Source organism: Cuculus canorus, chromosome 23 (assembly GCF_017976375.1).
Source record: "Cuculus canorus isolate bCucCan1 chromosome 23, bCucCan1.pri, whole genome shotgun sequence".
Taxonomy (NCBI): Eukaryota; Metazoa; Chordata; class Aves; order Cuculiformes; family Cuculidae; genus Cuculus; species Cuculus canorus.
In genome coordinates, this window is record NC_071423.1 from 2,147,615 (window position 1) to 2,169,000 (window position 21,386).

Below are 21,386 nucleotides of genomic sequence, written 5' to 3' on the forward strand. Positions count from 1 at the left end.
ATCTCTTCCGATTGTTAAGGATTTTTCTAAGTGCTTACTGTTTCAGGTCCTCGTTAGCAAAGGGAAAATTAGTGATGCCTTCATTGCTTTCCTAATGTGAAAGCTGCATGGTCACAGTATTTTAGAAACTTAGATTCCTTTGAACCTGCTGCCAGGCAGTTTCAGTCACATATAATTGGATTTTGCTACAGGTGTCCCTTGATAAGGGTGACAGAAAAGACAGAGATTTGCAAGAGGATCTGTGGTTTGAACTTTCCAGCGAGGCTCTTTGTAACTGGATGATGTTTGTGCGTCCAGCTCAAAACCATTTGGAGCAGAACCTGGTTGCCTATCAGTACGGCCACCATATTTATTACACAACCATTAAGAATGTGGAGCCCAAGCAGGAGCTCAAGGTATGGCATGACTCGTGTTTCATGACTCGATTTTCTACTGATGAAATCAAATCTTAGAGTTGCTAAGTAATAAGTGCATCTCCAAGTGCCAGAAACGATTGCTCTAAATAGTTTTATGTCTTTTTTCTCTGATAAAGCACATGATGGCCTGAATCAAATGTCACTGCACTCAATAAGCAGTTAGCCACGGACCTAGGGATTTCAGATGAGCTTTGGCTCAGGTATAAAATGAGGGGGTTTAAAATAAAAGTATGTAAATGATTTGTCTGTCCCTGTCATGCTTTACACTGCATGTGTTTTGCTGATGCAATCTAATTTTTATTGCAGCAGTCTTATTCATTTAGTTCTGGGTGTCCTTCCCCGTTAGTCCTGTGTGCCCTTCACTTGTTTCCTGGTCCCTTAAGTGAATGGGGTCTCTCACTTTGCCTGCTTTTCCTGGAACTTCTGAAACTTTGCATGTGGAAAATGATAAAGGATATTGTGACTGTCCTGTGAGTTACTTTTTGTTCCCTCTGAAAATGTATTGATTGCTTTGATCTCAAAGCAGTGCGGCTGGCTGAGATGACCTTCATTTTCAACATCTTTTGGGACACTGGGAGTAACCAAAATAGGTTGATATCAGGAAATTGTTCTTCAAATCTTTTCTTGGATGTAATTTTCAACAGTTTAACAAAAAAAAAACTGTTTTAAACACACTTAGCTAAACCAGGGCAAAGGTCACTTACACACTTGTTGCTGATTTTTAAAAGTAGGATTCTTTTTTCCTTTTCTCCACAATCAGTCCTTAATTTAAGCTGAATCGCTAGAAACCTTAACTTATTTTAAGTGTATCCAAACATAATTTTCTCAACAGTTTTTAAATGAATTTGAAATCAGACATCAATTAAATCTGTACAGACCTGCCTGTAGAAGCACTGTTTTTCTCGCTTCTTGTGTTAGTAGCGTCTTTCAGGGTAAAATCTGTTAGATAATTTAAAGCTAATTACCTATGCTCTGTAGCGTGTTTTCCTCCCTGAGTGGGTGTAGGGCTTTTATACAGATTTTGTCCAAAGACTGAACTGGGAGGGTCAGTTAAAGTAGAGAACTTCTGCGTGACATGATAGGTGAGTAGTGTGGGAGCTCCAGGCTCTCCTCTTTGTACAGCTAGAGAGATGCCTGCACCCATTAGTGATGCATGCTCCCATTAGTGAAACTCTGAAGGTCTTAGAAATGCCACATAGAATGCTGTGAAAACTCCTGCGGCCCCCTGCAAGTTTAAACTTGCCCAGGTTTCATGCCTTCTTTAAGAAGTCTCTTCTAAAATCGAACATTTTTAACCAAACAGTAGGATAAAATGAGAAATGATGCAAAAATTCTCAGCTAAATGTAAGCATCTGATTTTAGGCTCTAATGAACTTTGTCTTTCTGCCTCCTATGGTACTCTCTGCTGGTGGCTTCCTAAGTCCCATGTATAACGAAAGCGGGTTTGGCATGCTGCAGTGCATCAGCACTTAGTTTTGGGAAGCAGGACCGTATTTCTTCAATCCTTCAGAAGACCAGAAACGTTTCAAATGGGTCTCCGTGGACGATGGTGCCTGTTGTCTATGTAAAGAGAGCAGGAAAGAAATGGGAAATCTCTCAAGTTAAAACTTTTCCATTCCTCTCGGTACAGCAAGTAACAGTATTCTGGTGACATCCATCCTTCATAGTCATACAGTTGGGTCTAAAGAGATTAATCTTATTTCCTTTACAGCCACTGGTAGCCATGTGTGAGATTAACATTCATATTAGGAGGATATACCTTAAAATTAAAAGGATATGCTTTCTGAGCAAAGCTCTTTTATTCCTCAGTGGGGACATATTGATCTCAATAGGCTTTGTTATTGAGGAGGAAAGGAGCAATAGGAGTCAGTGATTAAGGCGAGGGAAGTAAATGTATTGCTTAAAAACATTCTCAAGCAAATTCCCTGTAGTTCTGCTTCCATCTAAGTGCTCTGTTATCCTGTGTTCCTGCTGCAGGTGTGGTACGCTGCCTCTTATGCAGAGTTTGTGAACCAGAAGATCCATGACATATCTGAGGAGGAAAGGAAGGGTAACTCGGGCTCTTCTGCTCTCAGTGTTTGCGGTGTGAGGGTGGCTGGGTGTTGGTCCTTTTAGTAAAGTAAATGGGCTGTACAGTGCTCCCAGATTTCTGTTAGGTTAAGGGAAGTTTAAACCAAATCTAGATCGCATTATTTGGACATATTTCTGCTAAGTCTTCTCATGCTAATATTACAGTAGTTTAACACTCTGCTTTAGTTTCTGGGAAGCATTACATTGCTGCTGGAGAGAGGCATGTTTCAGTACTTGATGTCAAATGTTGAGCCTGTCCTAAACCGATGTGCTGCTGCTTTGCATTGAGAGATTTCTTGTGACCCCCCCCCCTTAATTTATGCCAGCGACAAGAGTCTTGTAGGTGCCCTTCCATACAAGGTTATATTTCAAAAGCTCCCTGAATTGCAAGCAGTGTATGTAATCCATGTGAACTGTCCCCAGTGACCTTTCTGTCTTTCTGCAATGAGAGGTAGCTGCCACGGTGCAGAGGGGATAAAAGCAAAGCTCAGTGGAGCAGTGCCGGGTGTTCTGCAGTCCCTCTAACCTTCAGGGGAGAAATACAGCCCACAGAGGACAGAATGCCTTGGGGAAAAAATGAGGCATTTAATTGACGGTGACCGAAATGGTGATATTGACATTTCCAATTGAACATAGTTCTCAGAGAGCAAGAGAAGAACTGGCCATGTTATGAGTGCAATCGTCGTTTCATGAGCTCAGAGCAACTCCAGCAGCACCTCAACTCCCACGATGAGAAGCTGGACTTCTTCAGCAGGTACTGGGAGCTTTAGTTTTGTCTATGTGTCACTGTTGTGCTTCTCAAACTGGCAGAAAGGAGGGCCTCTGCCCCACAGATCTCTCTGGCCAACTTTGGTATCCGTGAGGGAACAGCTCAGCACCAGAAGGTAAGAGTATGTAACCAGGAAGCTGATGGATGCAAGAGACTTTGCCAAAGAAGCAGTTTGAGAGAAATAAATATCCCAGGGAAACACAAGGTTTTTTTGATTTGCTTTTGGATTTTTGACAACGGCTTAAAAAATCGTTTCAGTACCACAATGTTGAAATAATGATGCTTCTTGGATGTTTGTAGATACAGAGCTTGGAGAACAAAACTTCCAGTGCTTTGGCACCTCATTCGGCTGGCAAGATAGTTTATCCTGATCTATTAAAAGCTGAATCCACAAATATCCATCAGCGAGCAGAAGGCACTGGTGCCTTTTTCTGGAAACTTAGCAAGTGGCTGCTTTCTGTTTTCTTTATGCTTTGACACAGAAAATTGTTCTCTTCAGTTTGTTGCCTGACATCAATGGTAAAGGCCGTGTTGGGCAAGGATGTTATGGCTTCAGGTTTTCAATGGATTTCCTCGTGCGTTTGTTCCATCCTGCTGAAAATGCTTTCCAGCACGCCAGGGTGTTGGAAGTAGGAGAATTGCCATGGCAGAGGACTTGCTAGAAGCCAGTAGTCCTCTTGGTCTCATGGTTACTGAAATAAATTGTGATGTGTTCTGGACTTTGGTTTCTCATATAGCACAAAATAGATACCAACTAGTTCCCTTTTGTTTGCTTCCAGAATTTCTTCAGTTTTATTATTTACTGCAGGTCTTTGTTACAGAGTCGAATGGGCGAATAGTGATGCAGAGAAGGAAAGCATAAAATCAGTGGAGATTCCCAGTGCATCTTTGTTTGTCTAACCTGGAGCAATGTGTATTCTGCAGAACCAGAGGCCGAGGTCGCGGGCGAGGAAAGAGGAGGTTTGGACCAGGCAGACGCCCGGGGCGCCCTCCCAAATTCATGCGTATGGAAGTAACCAGTGAAAATGGGGAAAAGTGTGAAGAAGGGACACAGGTATATTTTGGGAGATGGGGAGGAGGGAAAAAAATAAACATGTGGGACATAAATTCATGACTAAAAGAATTTGGAGCATCAGTGCAAATTGCAGGTGTGCTGTGGATTGATACTCAAGTAATTCTTGGGTTTGCAGCTGTGATTCTCTGCCGGGGAGCACACTACTTAGCTTCTATAAAAACTGTAGAATCACTTGCATTTCTACAGCTACTTTCATCTCAAAGCACTTAGCAGTGAGATAGGTTATTGCGGCAGTTTAGCAGCATCACAGAAGTAATTTAGACAGTAAAACTGTAATGGGAATTTAGGTTCCTATCTCTCCTTTCTGGAATGTGAGGTCAGAGTCTACTCTTGTAACTGTTGCTGTTAGAATTAAATCAGTTGAGCTATGATTCTTTATAACTTGTTAATATTAACGGAAGGGCCTCCTGTAGGCATACTTATTGCAAAACGTTCTTTTGCTTGTGGCTATAGGTTGTGTTCTGTAGGGACCTAATGTGATGCACTTATATGACTGAAATGCTAAATTCTCTTTGCTGACCATGCTTAAGTTAACACCAAGTCCTTTTATGAAAGGTGTCACAATGCATCAGTCGCTCTGTTTTATGACTTTGCTGGAAGTTGATATCTGGAGTGGTAATTTTCCTCTGGCACTGCGCTGGGTCACGGTTCGGTGCTGACTCAGAGGGAGGAATGTATACATTGTCTATTACGAGTGCCCGCTGCTCATTTTCAGAGCATGCAGAATTGCCCTGCACATTGCATTAAGTGCAGACAGTTGTGAGAACACCCTCTTTGCAGGCTGACCTGACAGAAGCCGGCTACATTTAGAGAAGTAAGCACAATGCTGTTCCCAAACTCTTCAGTCCAGCGAGACAGAGCTTACTGGGCTCCGTCCCATGCCAATGTGTCTGAATGGCCTCTGGACTGGTGGTGGCTCCCATCCTGCCACTTTGGAACATGGCCTGGAGCTAGTTCACATCTCTACAGAGCAGAGCAGAGCTGTGGTTGTGTCCCAGGCCTTTGGAGGTCTGCCTGCTTTCCTTTTGACTAGACACGAGTTCATCTGCCTGAGAACTTGAGACTTGAGATACTGTGAGCTCGGTTTAGTGTCAGCAGGTGTGGAAACTTGCCACTTAAACTAGGACTGGTCATTTGGCTCATGTGTTGCTGTGCTAAGTGTCTCCCCGGTGAGCATTCCCATTTGTAACAGCTGCGCTCCTGGCATCTCCCTGGGTTTCTTCTCCCACGCTGTTTTTGCACTCTGACAATACCTGCCTGGAGCTCTCATGTACTTACGGTGCTCTGTTTCCTAGCTCATGCTTTTCAGTTTCCTTGGTTGCATTAAGTGATGTCAACTAAGGATCTGTGTCTTTTTTTTCTTGTAATATGAAAGAGTCCCATCCCAGAGGAGCTACTGAACTTACACCAAAAGAATGTGGATTTTTGGCATGTCCTTCCAAATCCCAACACCCTCCCTCTTCTTTGATGCTGATGCAAAAGAGGAGGAAAACAGCTTTGTGTTATAAATCATAGAATAGTTTGGGTTGGAAGGGATCTTAAAACCCATCCAGTTCCACCCCACTGCCATGGTCAGGGACACCTCCCACTGGATCAGGGGCTCCAAGACCCATCCAACCCTGTCTTGAACACCTCCAGGGATGGGACAGCCACAACTTTCCTGGACAACCTGTTCCAGTGTCTCACCACTCTCATGGTGAAGAAATTCCTCCTTATGTCCAGTCTAAATCTGCCCCTCTCCAGTTTATACCCATCGCCCCTCATCTTACACAAGCCTTTGTAAACAGCCCCTCCCCAGCTTTCCTGTAGCCCCTTCGGGTACTGGAAGGTCACTATAAGGTCTCCTCAGAGCCTTCTCTTCTCCAGGCTGAACAACCTCCATTCTCTCAGCCAGTCCTTGTAATGTAGGTGATGTATGCTGCTGGGCAGGTGAAAGCATGCAGAGCCTGGAAACTGGATAGCAGAATGCAGTGCACAGTATCATCGCCTCGTTTGTCACTCTGCAGTTCAGCACTTCAGCCAGTTTGTTAGAGAGGAGAGGACAGGACACTGCATAATGTGATAGTAGTTCAAAGTGACAACAGTTTCAGCGAGACAGAAGTTCTCTGATTTCGCTGGTCTGTGCCAGTCACTATGGTCATAACATTGCTCACAGGTCACCCTACGGCACCTTTGGTTAAAGCAGCAATAGGGTCACAAGTGCAGAAAAATTTGCTTGGCATTTCACAGCAGGGTTGTTTAAATTGTCTGTGTCTGATCACACATTACGATAGCCAAGAGTGTCCTACCTGCAGCTGTGAATATTGTTGCTGTAGGTGGTGATATGCTGAGAGCATCAGTGGAACACAGCAAGAAAGCGTTAGTAGAGAGACATTTCATTTATAGCTTCTGATAAAATATGTAGAAATCATGTTGTCTGCTGAGTATTATCAAAGCATTTTTCAGTGGGTGGGGGGAATAATCACTGGTTGTATGATTTGCGATTTCAGGACTTGCTGCATTTTTCCAGCAAGGGGCAGTTTGATGAGGCCGGACAAGCCACACTGAATGGGTTGGAGCAGCAGGAACAGACTCCAGTGCCATCAGAGACACAGTCGGCACTGGAGCAGCAGTCAGAAAATCACCCGCTACAAATCCAGCCGCAGCATGATGAGAGCACGGTGCCTACGCAGAGCACCATGACAGCAGATGACATGAGGCGAGCAAAGCGTATCAGGGTAAGCAAAGAGGATGTCGGATCGTGGCTTCTCTCACCCTCTCCATTTGCTGTAGCCCGGGGAATGCTGGCTCTGCCTGCAGGACCAGCTGGTCTCTTTCTCTCACTGTTGTGTCCATTTCCAAATCCTCAGTAAAGCATCTCATTCCTAGCAATTTGCTTTGCACTGAGAGGAAGACAAATCTCATGTAAAGAACTAGTATCTCATAAATGCTGATCACCGATTGGAGCTGATTAAATTCCAGCACAGTAATTCTTTCATAGAAACGCAGTCCATCCAAGCTGGCAAGCAGGAATGCTTCAAGCAGCCAGCTGAATCATGGTGCTGTGGCACAGAGTAATGACTTGCTCACAGCACCATCTGCGTCTCTCAGAACTCTTGTCTTGCAAATAGTTGCCAAAGAAGAACCTCAGTTTAGATCCGCGTAGTGGATGATGATGGTGATATTTAGTGATAAAGTACTTTCCTGGGGTAGAAAAACCTGCCTGTCTTTGTGAGAGTAAAACAGGTGCTAAGACCTTTGTGTACTGACAGCAAATACTTTGAGCCTGAGCTTTGTGTCAGCTGAGTGAGCTGTTTTTTCTCCACTATGTGTGGGAGGGAAATGATTCAAGCAAATAATCCTTCAAGCCATGTAACTGTGAGATTGGATTATTTAGCCTAAAATCTTTTTCTTTCTCTTCCATGTGTAAAATTTTGATTACAGAAAGGAACAGCTGCGATTGGGGTAAGACTTCATTTTTAGGGGATGAGAAAGGATTAGAAAAGAGTTGAGTAACTGTTCCATACAGGAAGATGCCGAGCCAAATATTGCTCTAGGTTTATAACAATGTGTGTGTGACCAGCAGTGCTGTTACCCCCATAAATGCAGTGGCGTATCTTGAAGGAAGAATTTGTCTTGGATGCATTAAAACTGCAGAAGTTTCAACCCTGTAAAATGCTTGCACTCTCTCAATGACAAATGCCTACCAGTAATTTGATTTTCATGTGTTAAAAGCTTGGGGGATTTTTGCTGAATGCATTGAAGGGTGGATGACAGAGCACGAAGACAGATGTTGAGCTTTTGACAGTAAAGAGCATGGATATTTACTGCTTACCATATGCCACAGCTTCCTCGGCAGCAAGTTGAGACTTGGGTGTGATCGAAAGTGTTGCCTGTTTCCACGAACTTTTGAACCCAAGATGTGAACCCAAGACCTTAAACAGTAAATGTGGGAAGAAAGGGACAGAAATTCTGAAATTGCTTCTTTGTCTTGTGACTCAGATTTTGTTCCCTAGAAATTCAACACAAATGGATCACAACTAAGAGGAGAGCAGTGGTGGTTTAGTCCTCAGTGACATGTTTGTATCCTGAATCTCCCAAACTTCCCATGCGTCTGACAGCTTCTGTTCAGCAGAGTCCTGGAGATGTTTTGAGCTAGGGGCACTGGCAGAATGGCAGAGGGATGGCTGCACAGCACTTTTCTGTATTGCATCAGACTGTGAGCAATGAGAACCTGAGATAAGAGTAAACTAGCAAGTATTGTTTTCTTAAACACTGAAAAATCACAGCAAGCCCTTGCACCCTAGGAGTGATCGTTCAGTTCAGCCATTCACAGCACCTTCTTACAGCAACATGCACTTCATGATATAAGCAAGCAAATGTTTGGTTTGAAGATGTGTAGTACATCATTCACTTCCAAAGAACAGGCAGGAGTCTTGACTCCTGATTATGATCTGGAGACCTGTGTAGCTCCACTTCCTGCTTATTACTCAAGTAGGCATTTTGCTTTCAAACCCAGTAATTCTTTGTGAGTGTCTTAAACTCTTCTAAGGTTTAAGGCAGTGACGCTCTGTTAGTGCTTTCATTCCAGCTGGAAGCACTGATCTCTGGTGCCCCAGGGCTGAAGTCCTGGTAGGATCAATTCATTTTTCATCATCTGCTTTAGAGCCTGTGGAATTACCTTGGAGATCAGACCTTGAATGTGGCAGTCATGTCCTTAGTGCTGGAAAGAAAGGCACATACCCTCCAACGTACTCTGGTAACAGATTAGAGGGATGTTTGGTCCACAGCCAAAATGAATATTTGTGTTTAATTCAGTTCTGGGCTGTGTCCATGGGCTGATCCCAGAAACATCTGCATTTCCAAATTATTTTTATTTTTTGCATACAGACCTGATCTTAAAATGTCCTTTGTGTAGGTGAGTGCTTTACCCAGAGGACCCAAGTGCCAGGGACAGGGATATGATTTGGAAAGCACATTTTCTTCATGCTGAAAGAAAGGCAAACAGTTCTATTACAAAGGAGGTTAAAAAAAAGTCCCTGCTCCTTAACTTTTCCACTCTTGCGATCTTTGCGCTGTTGTCATCCTGCCCAAACTATTCCTTTCTGCTAAAAGTGTTTCATCCTCACCGTGGCTCTGTAATACGCATTACGTCATTATTAATCAGCTCTCAGAAAGCATGAAAGTTCACAAAACACCTTCAAGATTATCTGTAGTTTTTATCTTTGGCCTTTAACTCCCTTGGGCAGTTATTAACCACAGAGTAAACCTTGAAGATCTGCTTAGTGTTTCCTGAGGCAAAAACCTCCAAGGAGTTTTGCCTAAGTAAAGAGTAAACTCCAGTTAGAAGAGCTGCCCTCATAGTGACCCACAGAGGCGTGACTGTTGCAGCAGTCAAGGCTTCTGTTTTGAAGTCCATTGCATAACACAAGTATTTTTCTCTCCCTCCATGCTGCCTGCTCAGCTGGAGCTGCAGGTAGGTTTGGTTTGGTTTTTTGTTTCGTTGGCTTTTTGCTGTATCTAATTGAATGGTACGTAACAACATCACCTTCCATGCTGTTTTGTCCAGCTTCCGTTTGGTGTTTCCTGATCGACCCCACATCATACATGTCACATTTGTTCTTTAAACAACCAGCATCCAGAACCAAGTGTTATCTGAGTAACAATTTGCGTTCTTCTAGTTCTTTTCATAATAATTGATTGCAAACTTGAGGTGAATGTTATAGGAGTGAAAATAATATCCATCTTAAAGTGTTGGAGGATTTGTTTATGCATTTGTTTGCACTGAATCAGTGTTATCAGTTAATGAGACAACGCTTAGTTCTCTATTTCTGCAATTCGTAGTGGATAGTTTTTCTAACCAAAGAGCAGTAAAAGGTTTTGCCTCTCTGCAGCCTTTGAGACAGCAGTGGGACCATGTTGATTTATCTGGTTTAGAGGTCTAGCCCACTGCCTTACCCCTTAGATTGTTGTGAGTTGCAGGCAGCAAAACATGGTAACTGTGTGGCTAAGAACTTGAAGTGCATCTCTGCAATTGTTTGGTTTGTTAACATATCCCTGTAGTTAAGGGGAAAATTATTGACTCCTGACTCCAAGCAACTTGTTAATTTTCACACAGCACACGTCTACCTTTCCAGCTCATGGTGTGACTTACAGCGCATCCCTGTATTTCCCATTGCCTCCACTTCTCCATATGTCAAATGGAGATTATGACAATCCATGAGAGGGCCCGTCTGGGGCTCCTGTAGGAAACTTAGCCGGTTTACGGCAAAATAGTTGCTCTCATGTTCCTTTTCCTGGAATGAAAGCGTAGGTTTCCCTCTGCAGTTCGGATTGTGAAAAGGATCATTCAGGCTCACTAATTTAATCCCTACCATAGCATTTCACAGGATTCCCCAGCTGTTCCTTCATTCCAGCAGAAGAAGAACTAACTTTACTTCCTCAGTGACAGCTGCTGGTGCACACTTAAAGGACACAGCAGATGTGAGCCCTGACATTACCAGAAGAAAAGGAGAGAAGACACCAGGGAAGTCTTGAAAGTATCTCCTGGAGAACATGTGTGAGCGTAGGTGTCAGCCGTGTTCTAGTGCCATTTCTCTAACTGTTGTGACGTAGGAGCTGTGTGTAATGTCTAAAAAGAGAAGACATCAATAACTGCTGGCATATAGATCTTATTTTGGAGAAGACTAAATATTTGTTGGGCTTCTTGCAGAGAAATGGCAATATTGCAGTGCACTTTCAGAGCACAGTGTGGGTGATGGCATGCCGTGGGGTTTGATACGTGCTGAGGTACGATTGACCTCCAGCTTTGCAACTACCCAACAGAGACGTTCTCATCCAATATTGAAACACAGATGCAGGGCACGCTTGCCTGTTCCTCCAGGCAGCGCATCGAGTGGCTTCTGTCCCTCCAGCCAGACACCAGGCTGGGATGGTTCTGAAACATTGATCCGAAGGGGAAGAGGAAGAAGGGAAGAGATAGCAATTAATTACAAATGCTGCGGAAAAGGCAGACTGAAAGAAAACACACTCCAAGCAAAGCAGGGACTGAGGAGATAAATTGTGCATGGTAGGAGTGGAGAAAAAGAGAACTGCAGCCCAGTATATTAAATTTAAAACGAATGTTTGCACAACACACATTATGCTTAATTCATAATATTCTTAGTTTCTTACAATATCAAGCAAAGCAGCTTCAGGTTTCTGTGTACCATCAACTGCCCTTTAAGCAGACAACAAAATCTATCAGAATTTCTCTTGATTTAGCACCAGTGTGTTTTGTCTTTCATCTTTCTACTTCATTTTCAGGCTCTCACACATGGTATGTGCTAAGTGGCAAAGACAGGCCAATTGCTCACAAGTCCGTACGTAAACCTGCCATTCTGCCCCTGCCATCATGTTTTGAAACTCTGTCTTCTCTGTGATAATAAAGGTTGAAGGTGTGTTCCACCAGAAGTTTTCCAGGCAATGCTAAACCACTGCTGCACGCCTCTGGTGATCTTTGGTGCAGCAGCTGATTTTGTAAAGGACCGTGCAGTGTCATAAGCCCTACTCCTGCATGGAAGACAGGGCATTAGCTTGCCCTTCTTTATATGGTAGCTGAATTTTTGACCCAACCTCTGAAAAGCAAATGGAATTGCAGCTTTTCTCAGGCCCAGGTCTGTGCTTTGGAGAGGGCTTAGTTTTATTTTACAGAATAATGTCAGGCTAAAGACAAAAGTTAGCTAAATCAACAGAAAATAGGGACTGGAGAGAGAATTCCCACATTGTGTTCTCCTAACTGGGTGTGGAAGTGCGGATGTGTCTCTTAACTTCTGCCGGCCCAGCCTCTCCTTCTGTAAAATGGGGACACTATCTGTTAAACAAAAGCATTTTTTGAAGTTTAGGCTTACTGATCATCTGGTATATTTAATCTTGAAAATATTTGGATGTGGAATCTATTTAGAACAATAAAAGCCAATGGTCTCTTTGATGTTTCTTCCAGAACGCAGCTCTTCAGCACCTGTTCATACGGAAATCTTTCCGCCCGTTCAAATGCCTCCAGTGTGGGAAGGCCTTCCGTGAAAAGGACAAACTGGATCAGCATTTGCGGTTTCATGGACGGGAAGGAAACTGCCCTCTGACTTGTGACATCTGCAACAAGGGCTTCATCAACAGCGGCGCTCTCGAGAGCCACATGAAATTCCACATGGACCAGAAAACATACTCCTGCATTTTCTGTCCCGAGTCCTTTGACCGCTTGGATCTGCTTAAAGATCACGTGGCCATCCATGTCAACGATGGCTATTTTACCTGCCCTACCTGCAAAAAACGCTTTCCGGATTTTATCCAGGTGAGATGCCATACTGATTTGAAGCACTGCCATTCCCAGCACTCTTGCAAGCTCTCTGTTCATGGATTTTTCATTATTCCTCCTGCGTAACACAGCGTGCCGGTTCATTCTCACAAAAGAAGGGGATCCATGCCAGTTGGAAATTAAAATGGAAGAGTGACCTAGCATTGCTAGATGTTGTCTTATGCAACTGAAGTCCTCTTTCCACCAGATCATGAGATGAGGTACTTGAATCTGGCATTGGAAGGCACTGTATGGTGGAGGAGTGGTCCCTTAGCTCCAGAAAATGCCTAAAGCAGAGCTCCTGATTGCTTTTGGTACAAATCCATGGCACAAGAAGGGATTGCCTCTTGCTGTATGCAGCTTGAACTTGAATACACCTTGTCCTTTGTTGTTAAAACTCTGAACCGAAAAAAAAAAAAGGTGGTTTTACATGATCCGAATATCTTTTAGTGCCTTGACAGTTTTTGTCAGGATAATTCATTTGAGCACCTTGCAGAAATGCCAGAACAGATCAGGATACTCTGCTTCCTGACTTCCCCCCTGGGCTTCAGCTTGGTGCTTTATTCCTCCTTTTCTCTGCACACTGCTTTGGAGAGGTCGCACTGAAGCAGTGAATGATGTAATTACTTTGTGCAGTGCGAGGAGCCATTGCAGAAGATCGTTAATAGAATTTAAGGATGCTGTTTCGATGTTCAGTAAGAAAAAAACTGAGCTGTACCAGGTGCATGTTCTTTATTCATAGGGACAAAGAGGTTGATGTGTCTTGCTGAGCTGCCTGGCTGAAATTGAAATGTAGAAATCCAGTTTATACCAAGTAATAGGAACTGATAGACTATCCGATAGGCTAAAGGGGAAAGGATGGGAGAAAGTGATTTACTAATAGAATTCCACTGGGCAAAACCCCTTTGTCTTCTGCAAGTGTTGAACAAGGAATAATGTTGATTCAGAAATGCTGTGCTGCAACCTATTTCCCCATAAACATTCCCGTGAAAGAGTGCCACTCAGGTTCCACTTTTTTTCCTATTCAGCTCTATTTTGGAATTTAAAGGTGATTTTTTTTCATTTGATGCTATGTGAACAATCAAGTGTAGTCACCATAGGTTGCTGCCTGCTTAAATACTTCTGTATGGAGCAGATAAAGATACCAACTTGTTCCATGTGCCATCAGTGACAATTTCATTGCAGATCCATTCCTTGAGTCATGCTTGGATTTCAAATGTCAAGCCTCATTAAATACTTTATTGGGGGAAAAAGCCCACTAGATACTTGAAGAGGTCAAGGATAGTCTCAAAGTATGCAAAAGTGATTGCCGTTCAGGAATGGCCTGTAAATGCTTCTTTGTCGAAGTTGTTGTGTTGGTGAGTTTTTTGCCAGTTGTAGTTGCAAGCTCATTCTGTCCGTCTGAAAGGAGTTAGTGCCTGCATTTAGATTTCTTATCAATGAAGGAAAGATAATGAACCTCAGATAGAACTGTTAAGTCACGGATGTTCAATGAAACTGGTAACATCAGGGCCTTCTGCTGCCCATTAGATGTTCAACTATGCAGTAGCTGATGCCTTCGAGACTCAGTCTTGAGGAAATCAAATTGTCCATCAGATGGATGACAAAGATGTTACGGCTTTACAAAAAATATTGCCAAGACATTGACTGCTCTGGTAAAGTACTTTTTAAGACAAAGCAGTTTAGAGAACTCCTAGAATTTTTTTCCTCTCTTTTTTTTTTCCTTTTTGCCAAGAGTTTTTCCTAGACATTTTCACTGCACACTCTTCTCTTTTGGATAAATTCCATTGTTCTATGATCTGCAATTCTAGAGCAAGAAACACGTATGCAGTTTTCAGTCAGAAAAGATTTACCAGTTGTCTGGGTTTAGCCCCAACCCTGGCCAGGTCAGTAGCAAAACTGGGCAGCTCTTAGTCCCAATCCCCCCCCAGGAAAGGGAAAAGGGAGACAAGAGAGAGATTTGTGAGTTGGAATCTACACTAAAACAACTTTAATGCAACAACAATTATCAAAGGAATATAATATTAATAAGAAAAATTAATACATATGTTTAAGATGCTTCATGGCAGGCATGGGGAAGGTCCCAGGCTGGACTCAGGAACTGGATCCAGAAATTGGATTCAGGAAGAAGTGAGTGGGTTCAGGGGCAGACCGACAGGCGAGGTCCTCCCTGAACATCTGCCACCGAAGAAGAGAGCTGACTCTTGCGATCTCTAAGGTTTTATACTGAATATGATGTGTATGGCATGGAATACATCGTTGGCCAGGCTTGGTCACTTGTCGTACCCTCCCCTCTCAGCAGGTGTGACTCCCCTTGGCCACCAACTCTGAGATGGCCTTGATTTACACAGGTATAAGTGTAGCAGTGGCCTCTCTACACACAGAAGGCCCATTGCTGTGATGAGAACTATCAGGCTTAGCTGAAACGTCAGAGACGATGTTCTGCATTAGCCCAAACCAGCACTCTTCTGCTTTGAATAAATGCCATTTGCCTGTAGGTGTGGCACTTAGGGACATGGTTTAGTGGTGGATTTGGCAGTGTTAGGTTTATGGTTGGACTCCATGATCTTAAAAGTCTTTTCCAACCTAAACAATTCTTTGATTCTGTGATTCTAGGTCAAGAAACATGTACGCAGTTTCCATTCAGAAAAGATTTACCAGTGTACGGAATGTGACAAGGCTTTCTGCCGTCCTGACAAGCTACGACTCCATATGTTGCGACACTCAGACCGCAAAGATTTCCTGTGCTCCACATGCGGCAAGCAGTTCAAGGTAAGATGGCTCTTGGCTGGATCATTTCTGATGCAGGTAGAGAACACCATTCTTTATTCTCCTCAAGCAGATAAGCTCATGTTCTCAAAGGTAGAAGCTAATGTGTGTAAGCGTGCTAGATGTGCCTTCCAGTTGCATGCACTGCTTTGTGTCGCTATGGCATTAATTTCTGATGGACGAGGGGCAAGATCCACCCCAGCATGCTCGGCTGTAACAGCGTGTCTCATCTATCAGATGTCATTTCTGATAATTGAATAGCAAAGGAAGTTTCATCTTCTCATTACGAACTGAGTTGTTATACAGCTCGGTTGCCAGGTGCTCGGGTTGTATTGCTTTTGTCAGTTGAGTTAAGAAAACTTCTTGCTGATATCAGTGGTTTAATAATATTACTGGCTGAGGTGCTGGTGTCCATGGGATACATCTTGTCCACACATGACATGCAGATGCCTTTCCAGATCCCTCCAGAATGGATGGAGCAGGCTGTGAGCCAGGTAAGCTGTGGCAGCAGCAGCCTGCTCCTTGTCACCTAGTTTCCTGCTTGATGTTTGTGGGTGAAGGAGCACATTCTGGACAGTGCGTGCCAGCGAGGCTGCATTGCAGCTGGGCAGTAGGTTCAGTGCCGTTGTAGGACGTGAGATCCTCCTCAGCCAAGAGCATTATTTGATTGAGTTTCCAGGTGTACAGAGTTGAGCATTAATATTTTAGATCATTCCAAAGAAAAGCCAGAGCAGAGGCATTGGTTCTCACGGATGCTGCTAGGTTAGCATTACTTTGGCTCCTGCTTTTGTAGCTGAGCAACCTCAGCGTGGTTTGAAGGATAAACCTTGGTCCAAAGGGTTTCTGCTGAGGTTCCAGCACTGATGAGCGTGCAACTCTGTCTCACCAGAGAGGAAAAGCTGGAGCAAGACCTCTGAACAACTTACAGAGTGGCTTTTCCTTGTAACAGGTAAGTGGTGCTGATATTTTTCTTCCCGATTTGGTCTTTACTTAGAGGAAAGACAAACTGCGAGAGCACATGCAGAGGATGCACAACCCAGAGAGGGAGGCCAAGAAAGCTGATCGAATCAGCCGCTCAAAGACTTTCAAACCTCGGATAGCTTCCACTGACTATGAAAGCTTCATGTTCAAGTGCCGCCTCTGTATGATGGGTTTCCGCCGGAGGGGCATGTTGGTGAGTGGCTGTGTGCTGCAGCGTCTCTTACATCTTATGTACTCAATTCTGATGAATAGTTAAGGGATAAAGGTGTAATTCCAATCGTTGGAACACAGGGATGCTGTGAAACTGAGAATTTTGTAGCTGAGTTTAGATTATATATGTTTTTTATAGAACGGTGTGTCTTGTCTCTTCAGCAGACGTGTGTGTCTGTGTATTTTGTTGCCTGTGCTGTATGTCTGGCTGTCACTACCCTATCTCCACACGAATGCTGATTGATGTGTAACGTGTTTAGCAGAACACGAGATTAATGTGTTGCCTAGTTCAGCCTCACTGACTCAGTTTTCCTGACTGTCTTTCCTGGTTTTCTGTTTCTTCTCCTCCTCGAGGGGCCTCTCCTGGCTGTGCCCTGTAACTGCCGCTGTGTACAGATTTATGCAGCGAGAGATCTTATTTGCAAACATTTCATGAGGGTTGTTATCTCTGCTAGCAAAGGCCTCCCTGGGCAGAGGTCCTTTACGTTACTTCACTCTCAGCTGCAGGAGGGCGCTGCCAAGCTATTTTACCCTTCCCCATCTTATTTTGATTAGAGAAACTGTAAACGAGATCTGGCAATTACCTTCAGCTGCCTGTGAGTGCATGAATAACCCTTGCAGCAGCAAAAGCTTCCGGTGCTGCTAGGCTAGGCTCATTACAGTTTTGGTTTGGCTGTTATCCATGTCCAGGAAAAGAAGAAAATGCTTGGCTTCCTTCTTAATGTGCTCTCTTGTTCTCTTTTTTTTTTCATTCTCCTAAGGTGAATCATTTATCAAAGAGACACCCAGACATGAAAATAGAAGAGGTGCCAGAACTCACATTGCCCATCATCAAACCCAACAGAGATTACTTCTGTCAGTACTGTGATAAGGTTTGTAAGGAAGTCACCCCTCAGAGGGTAGCTTCATCCTACACCTTTATGCAACCAATTTTTCTTAGCAAAGAAACATCTGGCAGGGTTTGGAGCCTTTTTTGAGGTGCCTGCCAGCAACGTTTCTGCAGCACTATGCAAAAGAAAGACAAAATGTGCTCAGGTTGAAGCAGCTGAATGCTAACTGAAAACTGCAGTTCTCCTTTTCTGCTGTCTTTGGAGTTGGTAAAACTTCAGTTCTGTGATCTAGCCAGCAGTCACCCACCCTTAGCAGCCCAGGACTGAGCGTCCAATCTGTAATCCTTGAGCACTGATGAGTTTTGGTTTCTGTATTGCTTCTAAAGGTTAGTCTTTAACCACTTTAGCTGCTTACTTAGTCACATGCCAGTGATTCCCAGTGTTCAGTGGAGCCTGAAGCCCCTTCTGCTCTGCCTTTGGGTTCCTGGCTTTTGCTTTTAATGCATATGGGCGTTACCGGGGAGTGTATTTTGACTCCCCGTTCTTATCCTCAGTACATCATTCCGTGATGCCTCCTTCTGTTTGTTTAAAGGGGAAAAAAAATTAGTTTTAAATAAATTACAGAAGATTTGTTTCATGTTCCTAAAAAGAACTAAAACATATGTTGATTGCTGAAGGTTATTAAAACAGTTTGATGCCTCGTGCGAGAGTGGCGGCATCAGCCCTTGTGACAAACAAACATTGGGCAAGTTGCAGCTTGGGTGATTGGTGGCTTCTCTGACATTTGACCTTTAAATATCAGGCAAAAATGGTTTTTCTCTTACCTTTCTGTTCTGCTTTGATGTTTTGTTGTGGCATGCACTGTGTTCTCAAATGGTGTCTGCATGCTGCACAAGGAGTTGCTTTTAGAGGCTGACGCCACACTGGAAGGTGTGCATACATCATGTGGTCATTTTGGGGGGATTTAACTACACGTATTGTCTAAAGCAACACATAGACCTTCCAAGCAAAGGTAACAGGTAGCTGTTTTCGGTGCTGACATCACATTTACACATTATCATTCCAAATCTTTACCCTGCAGGTGTACAAGAGTGCTAGTAAACGCAAAGCACACATCCTGAAGAACCATCCTGGTGCTGAGCTACCTCCAAGCATCCGGAAACTGCGCCCTGCGGGTCCAGGAGAGCCAGATCCCATGCTGAGCACCCACACCCAGCTGACAGGCACTATAGCCACTCCTCCGGTCTGCTGTCCGCACTGTTCCAAGCAGTACAGCAGCAAGGTACAGAGGCTGTTCCATTGCCTGAGAGCCCAGCCTCTCCCTGGTGATCCTCTTCCACCACGGTCTCTGGCCTCTGTCAGTCCGCCAGCAGGGCTCTTTTAGGCTGAGTCAGAGCACTGATTTTGTGCTGCATGCTGATAAAACAGGCCAAACCTGCTCATTTTATGGCAGAAAGGTTCCCTAAATAGAGAGGGCATCAGCTTGAAAGAAGAAATGGAAATGTTATCAGAGTGTGGTCACAAATGGAAAAGCTTGGAAGCTGCTCAGTGGCAGTAGTGAGGAAGAGGAATAGGGAAAAAAAATGCAGGCTTATAGTGATAGGACTATGGGCAATGGCTGTAAACTGGTGAGGGGCAGATTTAGGCTAGACGTCGGGAAGAATTTCTTCACCATGAGAGTGGTGAGACACTGGAACAAGTTGTCCAGGAACATGATGGCTGCCCCATCCCTGGAGGTGTTCAAGGCCAGGTTGGATGGGCCTTGGGCAGTCTGAGCCAGTGGGAGGTGTCCCTGCCCATAGTAGGGGGGTTGGAACTGGATGATCTTTAAGATGCCTTCCAACCCAAACTATTCTATGATTCTATGAAACAATGACCTGGAATAGGTCCCCAAAACACTTGACTCTGTTAGGGTAAAAGTCTTACAGGTTGTGACGCAGGGGGCAATATCTCTATATTGGATAGCTCTAATTAGCAGCAAGTTTGTGATCCTTGTTGCCTTCTTGCTGACCAGAGCATCCCATAGTGTGAATCTTGATGCTGCCTTACTGAGGGAAACTTAAAAGCTGCATTCTGTAGGGCTGTCTGGTTGCAGTTGGCCCGAAGCAGAGTTGCTGAGCATCTTTCTAATGCTGTTTTACATCTCTCTGCAGACAAAGATGGTCCAGCACATTCGCAAGAAGCACCCAGAGTTTGCTCAACTCCCTAACACCATCCATGCCCCGCTAGCGACTGCGGTCATCAGTTCCACTCCTGCCGTTCTAACCACTGACAGCACTACCGGAGAGACCGTCGTGGTAAGGGTTCAAGACCTATTAGATCAGTGAAACAGTGAAACAAACAGAACAGAAACCCTCTGGTGTAGTAGTCTCAGTGTTTATGTGGCAGACAGTATTTTAAAGTGTATGTAAGACATTATTTGAAATCACTTCTGTTCCTGAATCTGTGTGTTGTAGTTTTGCTCTGCCAGGAGCTGTGCATTTCTCTTTTTTGGAGCTGTAAGAAGGTGTCTTTTTTCCTGCTCCATTCCCTTCTTTGATTCAGACCCATATACTACAAACTCACATAATATTTCCACACATGCGCCTGATTATCTCAGGAATACACAGCCCGGGAATTTTCTCTGGGACTGCTCTCTTGAGGTGCTTGCTGTCCTTAGGTTCAAGAAGGCATGCTGGGCAGTAACTGGAGACCAAACCATTCAGAGGAGCCAAAATCTTTCTGTAATCCTTTGGACTGCTCAGAACCAAGCGATGTGAACCTCAGCAGCTGATCTCTCCACTGTTAACGCATCAGCTGCTATGGAGGTGCAAGCTGAGACTAGAAAATCAGTCTTGTATCTTTTAGTGGTGCTCGAGACTGCATAGTTTTAAAAATCTTAATAATCACGGTTTGAAACTTCCTATTTGAAGACTGAAAGTGGACTGTTTTGCTTGAAAATGGGCAGATTCAATCAGGATGCTGTTGGTTTCATAAACCTGGTTAGTTTGGTGCTGAATGTCTTTACACACTTTAGAAATAGAGTTGTCGAGGAAAGTAACAGCCTGGTAGGTGAGGAGGAAAGGTAGAATGCATCCAAGAAGCACTTTTTGACTTGGTAACCAAGTCAGCTCTGTACAAATGCAGGGAGTTGATGCTAAATAGAATACCGTTAAGCCAAAAGATTAAAATCACTGTATTACTACTGTACGTTAAGTTAGCCCTTAATGGTCCCGGCCGGCATCTAGAGAGAAGAGAGCAATCCTTCTGGGCGATCCCTGGCGATCGCTTATGACCCCACCTCTCTACGTATTCAACTTGTGCAAATAAATGGCTGGGCCCAGTGATTTCAGTGTAGATGCAGCGTCAGTGGAAGAACAACAGCCCTGCAAAAGTATCCGATCCAGTAGACCATAGGTGGTGATGGTCTGTATCTCTCTACCTGCTCAGACAACAGATTTACTGACACAAGCGATGACGGAGATATCCCAGACCCTCACAACGGACTATCGAACTCCCCAGGGAGATTACCAGCGAATCCAGTACATCCCTGTGTCGCAGTCCACAACCGGCTTGCAGCAGCCCCAGCACATACAGCTGCAGGTCGTTCAAGTGGCCCAGGTGAGTAACCTGCTGCCGGGCTTGATGTGCTTCTGACTCCCTCCGTACCGAGCCTGCGCTTTCTTTAGGCTGTACTGCTGGCAAGTGGGTTAAGGAGTAGTTACAAAAAGCAGTACAGACCATTTTTACAGATAAATTGATTGATAATGCCTAGCGGTCCCACTGTAAGCATCGCGTACTGGCCATAAATAGTCCTGCCAGTCTTGATCAGCTTGCTGGAGGTATACAACACAGTCCTAATTTAGTTCTACCCATCTGGGCCCCTTCGCTCGAGTCTGCTCTAGGAAGGTTTTCCAGCAACTGGGAAAGTGGGTCAGTGGGTGACCTGTTTTGCAGTTGAGAAGACTAATTTTTA

The 21,386-nt window shown here is 44.2% G+C and overlaps 1 protein-coding gene across 5 annotated transcripts in view; it reads left to right on the forward strand.

The window, feature by feature from the left end:
- The window catches only part of PRDM10 (PR/SET domain 10), a 47,187-nt gene that overhangs the window by 18,302 nt on the left and 7,499 nt on the right, over positions 1–21,386 (forward strand). For all 5 annotated transcript variants that reach the window (XM_054086824.1, XM_054086827.1, XM_054086826.1 and 2 more), the window contains 12 exons: positions 192–395; positions 2,394–2,466; positions 3,123–3,240; positions 4,180–4,309; positions 6,820–7,047; positions 12,291–12,638; positions 15,258–15,413; positions 16,405–16,584; positions 17,363–17,473; positions 18,513–18,713; positions 19,585–19,728; positions 20,861–21,031. In XM_054086824.1, coding sequence (XP_053942799.1) covers positions 192–395; positions 2,394–2,466; positions 3,123–3,240; positions 4,180–4,309; positions 6,820–7,047; positions 12,291–12,638; positions 15,258–15,413; positions 16,405–16,584; positions 17,363–17,473; positions 18,513–18,713; positions 19,585–19,728; positions 20,861–21,031 — 2,064 coding nt within the window. The remainder of the gene's footprint in view (positions 1–191; positions 396–2,393; positions 2,467–3,122; positions 3,241–4,179; positions 4,310–6,819; positions 7,048–12,290; positions 12,639–15,257; positions 15,414–16,404; positions 16,585–17,362; positions 17,474–18,512; positions 18,714–19,584; positions 19,729–20,860; positions 21,032–21,386) is intronic.